This window comes from Alexandromys fortis, unplaced genomic scaffold (assembly GCF_014885135.2).
Source record: "Alexandromys fortis isolate MF-2015 unplaced genomic scaffold, M_Fortis_MF-2015_v1.1 scaffold_353, whole genome shotgun sequence".
Classification (NCBI taxonomy): Eukaryota; Metazoa; Chordata; class Mammalia; order Rodentia; family Cricetidae; genus Alexandromys; species Alexandromys fortis.
Genome location: NW_026068254.1, coordinates 366,092 through 385,142, shown reverse-complemented (window position 1 = coordinate 385,142; position 19,051 = coordinate 366,092). Strand labels below are relative to the sequence as shown.

Below are 19,051 nucleotides of genomic sequence, written 5' to 3'. Positions count from 1 at the left end.
TCAGTCCTCATTTTTCGCCATGATCAGAGAGTCCGGTTTTATCCCATGCTTTTTCAGTCACAGTCCAGCTGGCCTTGGTGAGCTCCCAATAGATCAGCCCCACTGAGGGTGGTAGCTCCTTTGTCCCCACTAGTCTGCCTGCAGCGAGCTAGGTAGGTCCTTTGTTTATATATTGGTTTTAATAGACTCATTTGGCCTGTTAATGAACTATGATTAGTTCCCAATTTTTGGCCATTATAAATAGCACTGCTATAAATATTTATGTAGGTATAATTTTCTCATTCAGAATTTATGATTTTACATTTATGAACCTAACTATTATTTAATTGGTTTATTGATTTGTCTGAATTATCAAATTTGAACTTCTTTGTTGTGAAATTCCCCTCTGTTCGCTGTGAATATGTTTATTACCATTGGTTAATAAAGAAACTTCTTTTGCCTATGGCAGGGCAGAATATATCTAGGTTGAAAAACTAATGTGAATTCATGGAGAAAGAAGATAGAGTTAGGCTGACACAATGTTGCTTCCAAAGGACAAAGATGCCAGAACCTTACTGGTAAGCCACAGTCTAGTGGTAATACACAGATTCATAGAAATGGGTTAAATTAAGATATAAGAGATAATTAAGAATATGCCTGAGTCATTGGCCAAACAGTGTTGTAATTAATATATTTTTTGTTATTATTTGGGTCTGGGTTTACTGGGAAACAAAAGCTCAGTTCCTTCCCTGTTCAGTTGGAGTTGGTGAGCTCCCACTAGCTCAGATAAACTGCTTCAGTGGGTGCCCCCATCATGGTCTTGACCTTTTTGCTTATAGTCTCACTCCTCCCACTCTTCAACTTGACTTTGACAGCTCAGTCCAGTTCTCTGCTGTAGGTCTCTACATCTGTTTCCATCAGTTGCTTGATGAAGGTTCTATGGTACCATTTAACATAGTCATCAGTATGACTACAGGGCAAGGCCAGATCAGGTACCGTCTCCTGTATTGCTTAGGGTCTTAGCTGGCATCATCCTTGTGGATTCCTGGGAATTTTCCTAGTGCCAGGTTTCTTGCTAGCCCCATAATGGTTCCCTCAGTCAAATTATATCTCTCCTTGTTCTCTATCTCCATCCTTCCTCCATCTCTACAATCCCATTTCTTCAAGTTCTCCTCTCCCTCCCCTTTCTCCTTTCTCCCTTTCTCCTTCCCAGCTCCCCTCCCTTCTCCTCCTATTTCCATGATCCCAATTTTGCCATAAAACCTTGTCTATTTTTCCTTCCTAGGGGGATGTATATATTTTTTCTTTAGGATTTACCTTGCTACTTAGCTTCTCTAGAGTCATTGACTGTAGGCTCATTATCCGTTGCTTTATAGTTAGTATCCATTTATGAGTGAGTACTTGCCAAGTTGATCTTTCTGGGTCTGGGTTACCTAACTTAGGATGTTTTCTTATAATTCCATCCATTTGCATATCGATTATAAGATGTCATTGTTTTTACCACTCAGCAGTACTCTATTGCGTAAATGTACCACATTTTTTTTTATCTGTTCTTCAGTTGAGGGGGATCTAGGTTGTTTCATAGTTCCGGGTATTAAAAAAAATGATGCTATGAACATAGTTAGACAAATGTCCTTATAGAAAGGAATAGTTTTTTTTTAAAAAAAATGAAAGAAAGTCGTTAAAGAGACAGTAAGAGTAACATAAAAAGGCCACACAAATACACAGAGTCTGGATTATGTATACTACTGTGTTTTCTTTGGATTCTTTGAACTGTTAATGAGCTAACTCCAGAGAGATATTTGACTGTAAGGGCTCCTATGCTAAACCAATATAAATATATCTTGACTTCAAAATTTGAGTCTAAGGGTATGTTACTTTGGAAATGAGATTCTGTTTTTTTTTTTTTTTTTTCCACAGAGGATGGGAACCTGTGGATTCCTTCCAGGTTAATGTGGTTTAATGGAACAAGACTCCCTGAATGATCTACAGAGACCGTAAAAAAAATTGCCCAATAAAAAAAAGGAAGCAGTTAAAAAAAAACTACACCAAAATTCTCAAAATGATTGTTTATAAATGTCTATTTTTATTTTAAAAGGGTTGGTTAAAAATAGTTAGTGATCATGGTCAATTTTGTAAAAAAATAAAGGGATTTGATACAGAGATGTATACTTTGCATTGGTATGGATCTTTGTCTACTGATACAAATTTAAGGTCAATTTTATTACACTGTATATATGTACTTCTGCTCTTATATAATATATAGTGTTTGTGCAGTTCATTTAAAATGTAAGCATCATTAAGAAATACAGATTAATAGACAGCCATCTATAATAATAAACTTTTAATTACATTAACTAGGTTTTCTAGATATACAGAGATATATTTTAGTTAGATAATTTTCAATACTTCCAAGATCTATAGAATATGGCATTACAAGGTTTTAGGAGTTTAGACTTTTCTTGACATTGAGACATGTCTTCTTCTGGCAGCACAAATCTACTTCAAGAGGATAATGGACATCCAAGAGGCTCTTTTGGGAGTTTGTTAGCCTTGCCTGGACTACTGTTTGACAGTACTTTATAAACATGCAGGATCCAGAAAAAAAATTACTGCTTAATTTGCCAAAAGAAGGTGAGACAGTCATTCAGGGTTTGTGCTTCATTTAAGTCTTCCAAAAATTCTGACTGGCCAACTGCCAATATAGGTGAAATAGTCTTTCAAGTTTCCTGATTCATGAAAAGGTCTGCCAGATCCAAAGGGACTGCAGACTGAAGATGGATGCCCCAACATTACAAAAGAACTTTCCATGACTTTTCAGGCAGTAAGATGTATTTCTCAATTGTAGAATTTTGGAAGTTACTTTCAATGCAATTCCTGTTTAGCAATTCCTGTTTACTTAGGTAATATTATACCCTTCTGGGTCTTTGATAGAGTTATAGACAAATAGTTATAGTTATATCTTCCTTAGTTATAATAAAAGATAAATTTAGATATAAAACTGTAGACTCACAATGATAAAATAGATGATAAAATATTTTTTTAAATTTTGCCAGATACAAATATATTAAATATTGTAATTATAATCCTTGCTTTATACCTGCTTTGTTATATGTACTTTTATTATGCTAAAGTTAAAACCTTCCTTTTATTTACACAGACAAAGGAAATGTATGTTGTGAATTATTTTTATTGCTATTGGTTAATAAAGAAGCTTCTTTGGCCTGTGACAGGGCAGAAAAAGCTAGACAGGAAAACTAAACTGAATGCAGGGAGAAAGAAGGGAGAGTCAGGCAAACACCATGCAACAGAAAAAAAGATGCTAGAACCTTACTGATAAGCCACAGCCTCGTGGTGATGCAAATATTAAGAGAAATGGACTAATTTAAGAGCTAGCTAAGAATATATCTGGGCCATTGGTCAAGCAGTGTTATAATTAATATAGTTTTTATGTGATTATTTGGGTCTCGGTGGCTGGGAAATGAATGTGTAGTCTCCACTTACACTGCTTATTGTAAGCCTGAAAAACCTTCTTATATCAAGTATATTTTAGTAAGTATTTTCTTTCAAATCATGACATACCATTTCATTTTCCTTACAGTATCTTTTAAAGATCAGAATTAATTTTTAAATTTTTCTGTGAGTGTGTGTCCACTTGGGTTACTTTGTTTGACTGTGAGTATATGCATGCTATGGCTCACATAGAGAACACAGAGTACAGTCTTGGGTGTCAGTCTTTGTCTTCTGCCTATTTAATCAGAGTCTCTTTGTTCACCACTGTGTGTGCCAGGATAGCCAAACCATGATTTATGGGGCTTCTCCTCTTTCTTCCTTTCAATTTATGATTGGAGTATAGAAAATAAGAACACATGATGCCTGATCCAACTCTTCTCAGAGATTATTGGGATCTGAACTTAGGTCCTCATAGTTGAGTGTAAAAGTACATTATCAGTTGGGTCATCTCTGAGGCCCATTTCTTAAAACTCCATTCATTAATCTATTTTAGTCAAGTTCTTTTCTAAGTTTTATAAAACTTAAAAGTTTTTCTATTTTCAAAGATTAAGATTGCCTTCTGTTTTTTTGTAACATTTAGTTAACTTCAATTATTTTTCTCTTTCATCTGTGTATATTCATTATACAAAATGTTGTCTTTTATAAAACAAGGCATATGACACTTGGTCATATAATCCCCATATCTTTCCCTTTTCCTACTTTTCCTGTTGAAATAAGAGCGGCGGCGGGGCTGCGTTCCCAACACCCTGGCCGCTTGGCTAGCTCATGCCCGAAATAACAACACACAAACTGTATTCATTTAAGAACTGCTTGGCCCATGAACTCTAGCCCTTACAGGCTAATTCTCGCACCTGGACTAGCCCATTTCTAGTAATTGTTTGTAAGCACCTCAAGGTGCGCTTACCGGGAAGATTCTAGCCTAAGTCCATCATGGGTTGCAGCTGCCTGGGAGAGCAGAGCATGGCGGCTGTCTGGTCCCTCTGGAAGCAGCGCAGAGTCTGACCTCACTTCCTCTTCCGCCCAGCCTCCTATCCTGTTTATTCCGCCCACCTATCTTTTAACCTATCAGGGCCAGCAGTTTCTTTATTGCTCAGCCAATGAAATCAACAGATTGATATATAACACTCCCACATCATTTTCCATTTCCCTTTTTTCACAGTAATTATAATCTTTCCAAATCCACACTTGCCCAGACAGTCGCCCAGTGATGTTGCCTGTACAGACATGTGCATAAAACACACACATACACACACAAGCAGAGAGAGAGAGAGAGAAACAGAGACAGAGAGAGAGACAAAGAGAGAGACAGAGAGAGTTAGTATATAAACTAGAATATAAACATATTAGTAGTACTCTAGGCAACCCAGTTTAAATTCACTCCCCAAGCAAACAATAAGAACAATGAAAGCTTCAGAAAAATGAAGAAATGCATGTCTACTAATTAGTGAAGTGATGAATGGTTAAGAAATGAGTGATAAGAATTTTAAAATTATACAGTGAGAAATGAATAATAGGTTAATCTTATGGCTGTAGGAAATATTAGAAAAATATCTATTTAATTTCTTCATTTACAAGTAAATGTACACTGTTTTATACAAACTCTCCTGTTGACACCATGCTAGAGTATACTAAAAAAGAATTTAGAAGACATTTAAAGACTTGTTAAGTGTCCTGTGATTAGAAAATAAAAATATTGGATAATTTGTTCTTTTGATGACCAATTTGTTTAGTTTGTTGCATATTTTGGAGATCAGACCTCTGTCTGATGTGGGGTTAGTGAAGATCTTTTCCCATTCTGTAGGCTGCCGTTTTGTCTTGTTGATCATGTCCTTTGCTGTACAGAAGCTTTTCAGTTCAGGAGGTCCTACTTATTAATTGTTTCTCTCAGTGTCTGTGCTGCTGGGGTTATCCTAAATATAATGTGTTCAAGTGTACTTCACACATTCTCTTCTATAAAGTTCAGTGTGGCTGGCTTTATGTCAAGGCCTTTTATCCATTTGGACTTGAGTTTTGTGCATGGTGATAGATATGGGTCTATTTTCATTCTTCTACATGTTGATATCCAGTTATGCCAGCACAATTTGTTAAATATGCTACCTTTTTCAATTTCATATTTTTTGCTTCTTTCTCGAAAATCAGGTGTTTGAAGGTGTGTGGATTAATATCTGGGTCTTTGATTCAATTCCATTGGTCCTTCTGTCTGTTCTTATGCAATGTCAAGCTGGTTTTAGTACTGTAGCTCTGTAGTAGTGTTTGAGTCTGGGATTATGATGTCTCCAGAAGTTCTTTTATTGTACAGGATTGTGTTGGCTATTCTTGGTTTCTTTTGCTTTTCTATGTGAAGTTGAGTACTCTTCTTTCAAGGTCTGTAAAGTATTTTGCTGGGATTTTTGACGGCATTGAACTGAATCTGTAGATTGCTTTTGGTAAGATTGTCATTTTTACTATGTTAATTCTGCCTACCTAAGAGCATCGGAGATATTTCCACTTTCTGGTGTCTTCTTTAATTTCATTCTTCAAAGATTTAAAATACTTGTCATACAAGTCTTCAACTTGCTTGGTTAGAGTTACTCCGAGATATTTTATGCTATTTGTGGCTATTGTGAATGGTGTTGTTTCTCTGATTTCTTTCCTAGTCCTTTTATCATCTAAGTACAGGAGGGCTACAGACCTAAACAGAGAACTCTCAACAGAGGAATCTAAAATGGCTGAAAGACACTTAAGAAAATGCTCAACATCCTTAGTCATCAGAGAAATGAAAATCAAAAAAAACTTTGAGATTTCATCTTACACCTGTAAGAATGGCTAAGATAAAAAACCCTAAACACAACTTATGCTGGAAAGTTTGGGGGTAAAGGAAAGACTTTTGTATTGCTGGTGTGAATGCAAGCTGGCACAACCCCTTTGGATGTCAGTGTGGTGATTCTTCAGAAAACAATCTTTCTCAAGACCCAGTAATACCACTTGTGGGTATATAACCAAAGGATGCTCAATCGTTCCACAAGGATATGTGTTCAACTATGTTCATAGCAGCATTGTTTGTCATAGCTAGAACCTGGAAACAACCTAAACGCCCCTCGACCAAAGAATGGATAAGGAAAATGTCGTACATTTACACAATGTAGTATTACACAACAGAAAAAATGATATATTGAATTTTGCAGGAAAATGAATGGACCTAGAAAACATCATTTTGAATGAGGTAACCCAGACTCAGAAAGACAGTTATCATATGGACTCACTCATAAGTGATTTTTAAACATACAGAAAAGAAAACCAGCCTAAAAATCACAATCCCAGATAACTTAGACAACAATGATGATACTAAGAGAGATATACATGGATCTAATGTACATGGGAAGTAAAAAAAGACAAGACTTGCTGAGTAAATTGGGAACATGGGGACATTGGAAAAGGGTTGAAGGGTAGGGGAGAGGCAGAGATGGAAGCAGAGGAAAATGTAGAGTGCAATAAAAATCAACTAAAAAAGGAAAAAATATAATAAAAAAAAACAACTCTAAGTGAGCTTGGGGCTCTCTCATCACTCCAATACGTTGGACACGTGGAGAGTCCTAGTTTGCAAACTTGGGTAGAATAAAGGATCTTTGCTTTTACATACAGAAAAAAAAAGAAATACAATAATTGAATTGTTAGCATAGGCAATCAGATTCCTAATCCTGTGTTCCTATTTTATAAATGTGCATTCACTTGGATACTTTATGCCTTATCATCCTGTATGCACATCCTCTCCTACATTTCAATTGTCACCCACATGAGATAGAAAATTCAGTTGCATATCATGATGACATTAGTAGTTATCATGTTGTAGTTTTCAAGAAGCAATGATGGGAATATTCCAAATATGCCCTCTGATAATGAAATAATTTCCTCTGTTACTTTTTATTTGCAGCTGTTTCAATTTGCAGATAAAGAACCTACTGATAAAGAGGACCAAATGTAGTAATTGGGGAAGAATCAATTGACATAAAAACCTAAGAGGGGAAAACTGTGAGAGTAAAACCAAAAGATTCTATTTAAAATTAAACACACATACACACACACACAGACACTCACTGACACACACACACACACACACACACGCAAGACTATAGATATTATTTGAAATACCATAATAGCACGTGGTAAAAAAAAAATAGAAGTATATAAGAACAGGCTTTTTTGTTTTTAATGACACTGCAAACACCAGGCAGACTGTGCTTGACAGGCAGTATGGGCATCTTCTTTACTCAATACTTTCTGAGATGTGTTGGACCATGGCACCCAAATGTCACTTGCGTTAGCAAGAAACTCCTCGAATAGCTTGATATGTTATTCACTGGTGCAGGAGAAATTGTATTCTTTCAATCATGATTTAAATAAATGCTGATTGGCCAGGCAGGATTATAGATGGAAAAACCAGACAGGAAGTAGAAATGATGCAATGAGAACAGGAGAATTCTGGGAAGGAGGAAGTTGATTCCTCCCAGTCCTGCACAGACCACCTAGGAAGCAGGATGTGACCTGCCAGCTGAAAAATGTACCGAGCCATATGGCTAAAATAGATCAGAATAATGGGTTAATATAAGCTAATAAGTAGCCTGAGTAAACAGGCCAATCAGCTTTATAACTTGTAGAGATCTCTGTGTGATTTTCTTTGGGGCTTGCCAGCTGTGGGATACCAGGTGGAACAGAAACCCCCAACTGGCCAGCCTCCATTTTCCAATTCACCCCTATCAAGAAGTCAGTGTATGAATAGCTGACTCTATATGTAGTAGGGAATCAACCACCAGATCAATGCTGAGGATTTCCAGCATTTTTTGGTATGTAGGCTGGGTAGGTACTTATATGTGGTCTTCCTAAGAGTGCTGTTAAATTGGTATTCGTGTGTGTTACATGTATATGTGTAGGTTTTTTGTGGTTATCCTTTCTTAGACTCAAGTATAAGTTTGCTTGTTTACTTTTTATATATACCTTATCTTCAAACTATAGTCATCTTTTTACCCTTCTATTAACCTTAGCCAGTAGGTCATTCTTCAGCGACAGGGTCCTAAAAGGAAGGGTAAAAAGCAATAAGATAAAAAATATAAGAAAGCTGGCATCAAGAAGTCTTGGACAAACTATGTTTTATGACAAGCAAGTTTATTGAGAAGCACATCTTATACAGTTTTTCCAGAATGGAAAAATGGGACAAGTTGGCAAAAAACTATTATGCAATACGGCAAGTCATCGGGAGTCAATCAAGCAATGTTACACAAGGGAAACACAGAATCACTCAAGGGTGGCAGAAGCCAAGCACACAGCTGCCTTGGACTAAGCACAGTTCCTCAGAGTAAGAAGATCTGGGTTCTCAAGATCCAAAGCTGTGGGTTCCTTGAGGTCCAGGCCCAAGGCCATTATTGGCTCTGCCAAGCATGGCTTTAGAAAAGGGGTTGAGTTCTTTCTGCATTCATCAGGATCTCAGGGAAAGTTTGGATTGGTCTAGCACTCAACACTTTGTTATGTCCAATAGTTCTTAATGTTAAGTGTTTTCTGGTGAAATTTTAGTGTAATTTTTTTTCTGGTTAATTCAGACCTTTAATGGTTTTAATAGCTTGGATAAATATAACCTAAGCTAAATATAAGTAGTATATAACATATGCCCAATAAAATACTAAAAAAATAGGAATATTGTGCTTAATGGTGAACTATAAAATCTTTCATACAAATATCAGAATAAGGAGAGCTTTGTAGTAAAGCTATAAATAGTAGCAAAATAGAGAGTGATAAACAAAAAAAAATAATAACAAGATTTACTTTTGTGTTCATAATGTTTTACCTAATTGGTAATACAATGTCATCCACAAAAATGATTAGTTGATTAGAAAATATACTGAGAAGATCCAGCAACATTGTCAAAAATATTAAAATGTAGCTATTTATCATCAATTACTATTGAGAACATGAAATTTTCAAGTATTCTTTGTAATAACAGAGAAATATATACATTTATTTTTCAGACTTATTAAACTATATTACATATCATTAAATGATTATCTAAAGAAATAGAAACATAAATCTTGGTATTGAAGAGATAGATTCAGTTTTGTAAGAAGGATATTTGATTTTAGACCCTGTGTCCAAAGCTAGTCCAGTGAAATTCAAAGCGAGTTAAGAAATAACTACAAAATTCCTGAAATTATAATTAAACAACAAAAGTGTTTGTATGAAGACTTTGTATGAAAGCAATGTATGAGTGAAATGCTTGATAAATCTCACAGAATGAGAGCTCTCACTAGGATAATAAAGTAAGTATCACCTGATTTTCATGACTCTTTTCTCATTTGGAAAATTGCAAGATATGATACTTCATGCCCTAGTTTATTATTTATTACATTATTTGCAATACATAAACTAATACATATTAGTTTTATATTACTTATAATTACATCAGAAGGCAAAGAAAATGGGTGAGAAGGTGAAAAAAGTGTCTATTTATGTCTATGGCTTGCAAATAAAAAAGTTATGAGTATTAACTTTCAGCATGCAGGGTTTATTAAGTTCTTAAGGAGAGTGAGAAGCTTAATAAAGCAAAAAAAATACAGAATTGACTTTAAATTGTTTTTTATAAGTCAATTTTTGTTCAGGTATATTCTTTGAACATAGTCCCAGGTTACTTCAGAATTATTTCTCTCAAGTGTACCATCTCAAAATAATTGATTTCCATCTTTCAGTTTCCTACATTGTTCAATTACTAGGAATTAAAATTTTACTAATTGATATCTCTACTGGAACACCCAAATCATGTAGTGTAGAAGATGAATAAATATTCATAAAACCTTGAAAGAGAATATGCCTTTATTTCCATGCTAGCAAATGAGAGTTGAGGTTCTACTTCAACATCTGCTAACAGTTTGCAGACTATGGCCGGATGATGAAATAAAGGAATATGTGTTATAGGACTCTTTTTCTTGACATTAGTCACATAATTAAAAAAGGGGTGCTCAAATGGGTAATAAGAAAGAAATATGTTGGTAGAAGTTTAGGTAAGTAAAGTAAGGGCTTACAACTAAAAATATTATGCTTCCCATTTTAACTAATGACATGCTGCACATCCTATACAGCCCTTTTAGTGTCAAGAGATTTTCCCAGACATTTATGCAAAGTCAAATATGTAAAATGTGAAAATTTAAAATACAGAAGAAATTTTTATTTGTTAATCTTTGCCTAGAATATGCAACATGATCTCTAGTGTTCTGAAGTTCTGGGGTTTCTATATTTTTGAGCCTGCTTTTCAGGCACTACAGCATAGAGAAAGAAAGGCTTGTCTCAGCTTCATATCTCCCAGAATCAGGACACACGAATGGAATGAAGGAAAAGCTATATATACAACCTGACAGAATAAAGTGAAAAGATTTTCCTTCGTCAACTCATATTTCCAAATTTGTATTAACAGAGACAAGACAAAAATGGTGTATAGCAGGAGAAAGGCAATCACAGTTTTCAAGGCTTTGATGTGGGCTGTAGTTCTGGCATCACTCGATCCTTGGGCATGCTGCTGCATCTTCTTGTGATGTGTCCACAGGGAGAAGATGAGCAGGAGGAAAGAAGACAGACACACACCAAAGGGGACAAACAGGAAAGTAGTGTGAAGAATTAACACATGCCTGTGACACTGTGCCTGGTAATGAGAACCAAAACTGTAGGATACGTTTCTTTGATATTCACTCATACACATATTAATTTCAAAGTTGATCAGCAAAATATTGAAAGCCAAGAGGACCAGAGATGCCAGCAATATTACTGAAACTGCCTTTTTAACTCTCCACTTTAAATAAAGAAAAAGAGAGTTAGAAAAATTGCCTATCTTGAAAAAGTAAAAGACACCAAGGCATGTAGCAAGCCAGATGCTAAAATGATTGACGATCATCCATGAATTATTAAGGACTTGTATCATCCCTGAAGTCCTTATTGAAACTGGATACATTGAGGAAATTAATAAAGTTTTGAAAAATTGCAAGAGCATACAAATTCTGGAGGTTGCCAAAGCAGTGAGGATTTGATTTACAAATGAGATCTTCTTTGTCTTTACACAGTTCATGCAGTTCACCAGTATTAAGTATCCATTTCCTAAATTTCCGATTATGAATTCCATAATTAAAATGATCATAAATGTTTTATGGAAGATATCACTTACTGATTGCAGAAAATGCTCCATTTTTAAATATGTTTTGAAGATTTGTTTACATACTCACTTGAAATGCTATTTTAAAATTAATTTTGAGAATTTCTGAGTTGATTCTCATAACACATTTACTCTTAATTCTCCCACATATACTAACAAAGGAGTAAACATGGAGGCTTGCCAATAACCAAATCTGAAGTTCTTTCCATGAAAATATGTCTCCTCACATAGCTCAGACAAGGCAGACCAGATACTTCTCTGTACAAACACAGCTCCCACAGTGTTTTCTAGTCATTGATAATGTTTGGAAACTCACATGCTCCTGTGCAAATGAAAACACATTACTTTCATTACCTAGATGTTTGCTTCAATTCACATGTTTTGTTATGACTATTTGAGTTCTATAAAAAATGCCTTTAGAGATTCTCAAGTATATAAAAGATGACAAAATGTAAACAGTTTATGTAACTTTCTGAGATACATGGCTTTATAGATGCTTTAAAATTACCAATCTGTGCAGAGTCATGGCCATACAATATCTATAGATCTCACATTTTGATCTATTTTATAATGTCATTTTGTTCTTTATTTTTCTAATATTAAGTAATAAAATAATATTTCTTGATTTCACATGCATAGATATATCAGTACAAATGTTTACTCATAAATACATATTTATTGAAATACACATACTTTTAGGATTTTCAATGTGCCCATATTTATTTTGCATCTAGACCATGCTTGGTATTGGACAAGTTGGTCAGGTCATGCTATGATACACATTCCATTTTAGCTGGTGCATTAGGTCTATTTTACATGTATATAAGGCATGAAATTCTTATGCTGTAAAAAGTCAATGAAAAGAATTAGCTCACCCACACAGTAAGAACTTCTTCATTCCCAGCTTCTACTATGACTGGTAGAGATGATTCTTCCATTAGTAACAAAGACCATCAGACTGTATCCACCTCCCTTTAACAGCCTCCAGTATCTGCTTTTAAATATCACTGATTGTCACCAAAGCAGAGGAAGGATGTCAAACATTTTGGGCAATATAAACAATGATAATTTTGATATTGTCATAATTTAGTAATTAAGGAACAATACTGCATATAATTCAATAAAGTCAGGGATGGTTTCTAAATACAGTATAGATGGCAGAGAATGCCAGGCAGTAATTTAATGTCTACATTTGATAGTACTTTCAATCACTGAATCAAAGAAAGTGAACTTGCTCCTTTGAAAACCCATAATTATCCATAATTTTGTGGTAAGACAGATGTAGAAAGCATAATAGGCTACATTGAGATATTAGGGAAAGTATCTAAGGATGGAAAAGCACACATACCTTCAGTGTAGTGTCAGGAAGGTCTCTGTGGTAAGGCATCTTCCAAAGAGCAAATGAGTTCAAGGAAGAAGAGAAACAGGTAGAAATAGGACAAAAGGGTGGAGCTGTGTGAAATGGGTGCCGATGTTGAGACTTCATAGGCTTTCAGAAAAGAAACAGGACCTGGGTACAGTGAGGATTACACTCACTTGCAAAGAGCGCTTTAATTCTGGATTAGAATCATCTCAGTTTCCACCAGGCCAGTAGCTCTGGGGGAGATAGTCTTTCCAGAGAAGGTGAAAATGACATACAGCTTTACACTCATATTTCGGCTGCAAAAGAAAATTAAAAATTGACAGGTATTTTTCAGTACCCAGAGAGATGTGCATTATTAGAAAGGCTATATTTTTTCTATTTGTTAAATATCTATCAATAAACCTGAATTCTCTTTAAAAGTAAGTGCCTCAGTGAGTTTGAGGCCAGCCTGGTCTAGAAGAGCTAGTTCCAGGACAGGAACCAAAAGCTACAGAAAAACCCTGTCTTGAAAAAAATCAAAAAAAAAAAAAATGTAAGTGCCTCAAAGAGGAGAAGTGACCTCACCCATTACAAAGTCAGTATTATACGCCTGTTTTATCTAGAATTCATTGTATATTATTTTCATTTACACTAGTCAATATACTGATTATACCAAAATTAAGCATTCACAAAGAATGTGATTAACTACAATTTATTTATTCTCCCATGCCTAAATAAATATTCCAGAGGTGATAATTCCAGGACTATATTTATATCTATAATATTTTATGATATTCCAAGTTTCTCTGATAAGCTGAGCTGCTTGCATAAATCTTAGGTCAACCTAGCTACCTGGAAAGGACACTCTCTAACTTGTTGAGCTGGCTGTAGGTTACCCAAAGCACTCCAGGTTTTCAGCTTTTCTGGGCTGTCACCCATGCTGTCACTTATGTTCCTGTACCCTTCATCTATATTCCCATTAGTTACCCCAAATAAAACTCATTGGTTCAGCAAGTTGGAATTAACTGTACTTTGATCTAACACCAGTTCCATATATAGGGTGAGTGGATGTCTGTTCACATTGACCCCCCTGCCCCAGGAACAGTATCACACAACAGGATTTAAATTCAGTTGGAAAGTGGTTGGTTACACCAAGGGATATGTAATGGACTCTATAGGTTTAAGGAAAAATGATGACACAAAGTTAGATAGCTATAAAAAGGGATAGATCTGGGAGGATTTGGGGAAAATGGACAAACAGTATCAAAATATAATATATGAAATTCTCAAAGAATTAAAAAATATTTTTTAAACATGGATTCTCAGTGACAGTTGGTCACTCAAGTGTTGCCAGATGATGATGATCCTTCAGCAAATTTAAATTTTTCTATAATTGCCTAGGTACTGAGTTTCATAATTTTACTAGCTTGTATGATAAACGCAAAAATCACGCATAAGTTTACAAAAAATTCAGCAACACAATGCAAGACAGAATCTCTCACTTCCTTGCTAGTAAATGAGACTCTAACTTTCACTGAAATATCAAACTAGAAAAATGAAGAGAGCAAGGAGCAAAACTTCAGTTCATGAATAGGTAGGTGCTCTTTTGATGTCTTTTAGGAATAATAAACCATCCTTGAAATCATGCTTTATTATCATGTTGTCCTTTTCTGTTTGATGTTAGGGAAATAATTAAGGAAAGGAAGTTTTGTACATTTCTAGTAACCAAATGTAATAAAATCTTAGGGTAGCAGATTAAAAATTCATAACCAGATATATCAGGCATGGCTTCTACCTTCTCCAACAGCTGATGACTTTACAAGGGAGTATATCATGACTTACTCCAGCAGAGTCAAGTAACTATCAAATAAAGCCTCTGAAACCATGAGCCCCAAAAAATCTTTTCACTTATTAAGCAGGTTGTCTCTAATTATTTTGTCACAGTAACAATGTTGTAGGAATTTAGCAGAATCTCTGTATTAGGCAGATATTAGACTGAACATATTCAGTTGATTTTTAGAAGTTGCGACTTTGAGAAATCTTTATTAAAAAAGTGATTGTTTTGCTGAAGGTGTATTGCAGCCATCCCATGACTTTGGTCACAAGATGCCTCTGACACACCTGAAGCTATTGTATTATTGTATATTGCAGCCATACATAATCAAGGTCTAGAGTCATGGGGGCTTGTGATGCTCTCCTTTAGTAAGACATGTAAATTAGATTAGGGGCCTTGAATGAGGAAATACTTTGGTAAAAGTCAATAAATACACCTGTATGGCTGTTCAGGATTCAGTCCATGTGAAGATGCTGGACCTTCCTATTGCCACATAGGCCTTAAAATTTCATTTTAGACTGCCTTGTTTATTCAAATACCAAATATTTATATATAAGTTCTTAACTCCACAGTAATGAACACAAGTTCTTTTGAGAAATCTTTGGAAAACTTTTGGGGCCAGAGAGTTAGTTCACTGGTGAAGAACACTTGTTCTTGAAAAGGACCTGGATTTGATTCCCAGCAACCACAGGGATGGTGCACTGGGAATGCATGTGGTATACTAACATACATGCAGGCAAAACACACACAATATTAAAATAAAATTTTTAAAAAATTGACAAAGAATTACTTAAAAATACTGCTGATTATTTTAATCAAATTATATTTAAATACAAATGATATTAGCAATACCTACGAGGAATAAATATATAAATATATAACGATGGTACCTATATTTGAAAATATTTATATGTTACAGATATTTATAGTGGAACAAATGGCTTGAAGTACAACAAGTGTCTACTTTAAACTTACATGGTATCTGTGATAATATTCTTTAACTTAGGAGACAATAGTACAATGATTCTTCTACTTATGAGTGAGGCATGAGAGGGCACATGTGTGAGCACATGCAAGCACTGTACACACAAGCTTTTGTCAGCTTTTCAGGAAAAATCATGCATAGGTGATAGATGTTTTCATCAGACTTTATGAAGTATCAGCCTTCCTAGTGTCCCTTATCAATATGGTTAGGAAATTTTGGGTTTTTTAAAAATACATAAATCTGTCATTTAACAATAAGTAATTGTTCTATATATAAATAAGATAGAGCACGGGATTTACAAGCTCATTGAATATCCTTTGATTGAGTTTTAAAATTTTAATTGCAAATCAGTAACATAAATGAATGCAAATTATGGTGGGCATAAGGAAGAGGAAACTGTTTCAAACCAAATCCATAGATTTGTTTATTTGCATGTTTGCAAATGAGACTGTAGCTTCCCTCTAACCTCAGCTCTGAAACTCACCAGTTCTTAGAAGGGTGTATGAATAAAATCCACCTGAAATGTTTTGTAAACTTTCTTGTTTGTATATAAAAAAAAAAAAGCCCCAAAGAGATTCACCAGCACACAGGTCTGCTATTGCACTAGACATGGACCATTGTATTTAAACACAGCATGATCCTCACTGAAAGTAAATGAAGAGCACAGGAATCAGTGAGTTCACATAAATCAAAGCCCCGGAAACAAGAGCTAAATTTCGTTTATCCTCTTTTAAAAACTATTTGTTCAGAGGCGATGAGGTTTTTTTTTTTTTTGTTCATTGCAACCTTCACAATGATGGCAGAGATTATACTTGGAAGCTTGGCAAATGTCTTCATTGTACTGGTGAACTTTACTGGCAGCATCAAGAGAAGCAAAATCTCCTTAGCTGAGAGAATTCTCACTGCTCTGGCCATCTTCAGGTTTGATTTCCTTTGCATAGTATTAATGAACTGGTGCTCAACTGTGTTTAATCCATCTTGTTAACTGAACAACTAAAACTTTTTATTTGTTATACCTGGACTATAACCAACCATTTTAATACCTGGCTGGCAACTATACTCAGCATACTGTATTTGCTGAAGATAGGCAATTTCTCAAACCTTATTTTTCTTGGCCTGAAGGGAAAAATTAAGAGTGTTATTGTAGTTGTACTTTTGGGGAGTTTGGTGTTTTTGATTACTCATCTTCTGATGATAACCACATGTGGCAAAGTCCAAGTGAATGATCACAGTGGCAACTTGACTGAGAAGACCAAACTGGCTTATGTCTTAAAGCATACAGTTATGATGACATTCACTCTAAACAATGTCGTTCCCTTCACCACATCTATGATCTATTTCCTGTTGTTAATCTATTCTCTGTGTAAACACCTTAAGACAATGATACCAAGATCCAAGCACTATGGCCCACATTAAGGCTTTGCAAGCTGTGATCTCCTTTCTGCTGTTGTTTTCCATGTTCTTTCTATCTCTAATCATATCAGGTCACATTTATATGAAGTCTCTGGATGAACCAGTCCACATGATTTGCCAGGTTATTGGAGCATTATATCCTTCAAGCCATTCTTACATACTGATATGGGGAAACAGGAAGTTCAAACAGGCCTTAGTGTTGACAATGATGCAGGTGAAAACAAGCCTCTGGCTGAAAGAAACGAAACCTTAAAGTCCTTCAACCAATACCAGAGATGTGGTGTGACTAGTAGCTTCCTATTGCTTTTGAAAAATGGACTATGTTTAAATTATTTCTAAAGAAATTTCTGGAAAGTATATCTGTGCCTACCAAATTAGCATTTTTTTGTGTTTGTGAACATGTATAAAGTATACAAGAAACCTGTCTATAGCATTTTCTTAATACTGCTTTAATAAAAACTAGACCGTTATTCAGAATATGATTCACATTTTTTTCAGAATTATGGAGCTAGATATAACAAATAAAAATACTTATCCTCTATACAGTAGGTTTAAAACTATTTTTAAATATTATATAAAACTGTTAGCTTGTTTCAAGAAATCATTGCTGTTCACATTGTTCTTTGTACTACAGATTTCTGATAGGTTATCTATTGCTGGTCAACCCTAAATATGGGTGTGTACAAGCAAAATTAGAGTTAGTAGATTTTTTTTTTGGTTTGTGTTTATGTGTATGTGTGTATGATGATGATTATAGCAAAACAAGGCCTTGATTTTAAGCGGAATTTGTGGAAGGAGATGGGGCAGAAGGAGGATGAAACTGATACAAATACAGTACCTCATGCATGAAATAGTTAAAAATAACATTTGATTATTTTAAAAATATTTTTATTTTCTGGAATAAAAGTTGCAAATTTAAGTACATCTGTATTAGAAGAAAATCTAGCAATATTTCATCAATGAAAATAAGAAGTGTAGTTAAATAGTGTAAATATATTAATCTGTTACACAATTTTTATGACAGGTTTTCATTGATACTATCTCAATACTCTAAGGAAATTATAATAGCTGTGATTAGAATTCATCAGCTCTATGATACTCTTCTCTCTCCTTATTGCCTCTTCTCCTGCCTTCCCCACACCAATGATTTTTTCGTCTTAAGTAGATCACACTGAATATGAAAGTACAGGACAGGAAAGGGGAGGGGAGAGAAACACCTCAGCAGGAAGAGGGTAAGTTGATGAAGAGTAAGAGTAAGAGAGTCGTGTAACCAAAACTAAGCATATGTAGATTTCAATAACGAATCACCATCTCTTTTAGGCATCTAGTATGCTGAATTCTAAATTACATATTGTAGACTTGTTTGAGGTAGATTTTAGTTATAAGAATTGTTGAGTGGTGGGGGGGTCACACCTTTAATCTAGGATTCAGGAAGTAGAGGTAAGCAGATCTCTGTGAGTTTGACATCAGCCTGGTCTACAGAACAATTTTCAGGACAGTCAGGGCAACACAGAAAAATTCTGTCTCATAAAAACAAAAATCAAAAATAAGCACACAAAAGCAGGAATTTGGGGGCCTGGGAACATGAGAGAAAAAAGGAACAACTCCATGCTATGCTTTGCACCTGGGGAAAGCAGGGCATAAATAGGTTATTGACCAGGTACCCCAGCCATGCCCATCTTAGTGACCTACCCTGACACCTGGAACCATGGTGACATCCAAGCCTACTCATTGAATAGAACTGTTCGATTGTGGAGAATTATAATGTTACAGATCCATAATCAAAATATCTTTGGCAATCCTTAGTCTCCTTCGTAGCAATCT

General features: G+C 35.1%; 1 protein-coding gene across 1 annotated transcript in view; it reads left to right on the top strand.

Moving 5' to 3' along the window:
- Nucleotides 1-17,480, top strand: part of LOC126494213 (taste receptor type 2 member 136-like) — a 29,173-nt gene extending 11,693 nt beyond the window's left edge. Inside the window, 3 exon segments of the mRNA XM_050131473.1 lie at nt 16,566-16,791; nt 16,794-17,196; nt 17,198-17,480. Coding sequence (XP_049987430.1) covers nt 16,566-16,791; nt 16,794-17,196; nt 17,198-17,480 — 912 coding nt within the window.
- Nucleotides 17,481-19,051: the final 1,571 nt, after the last annotated feature.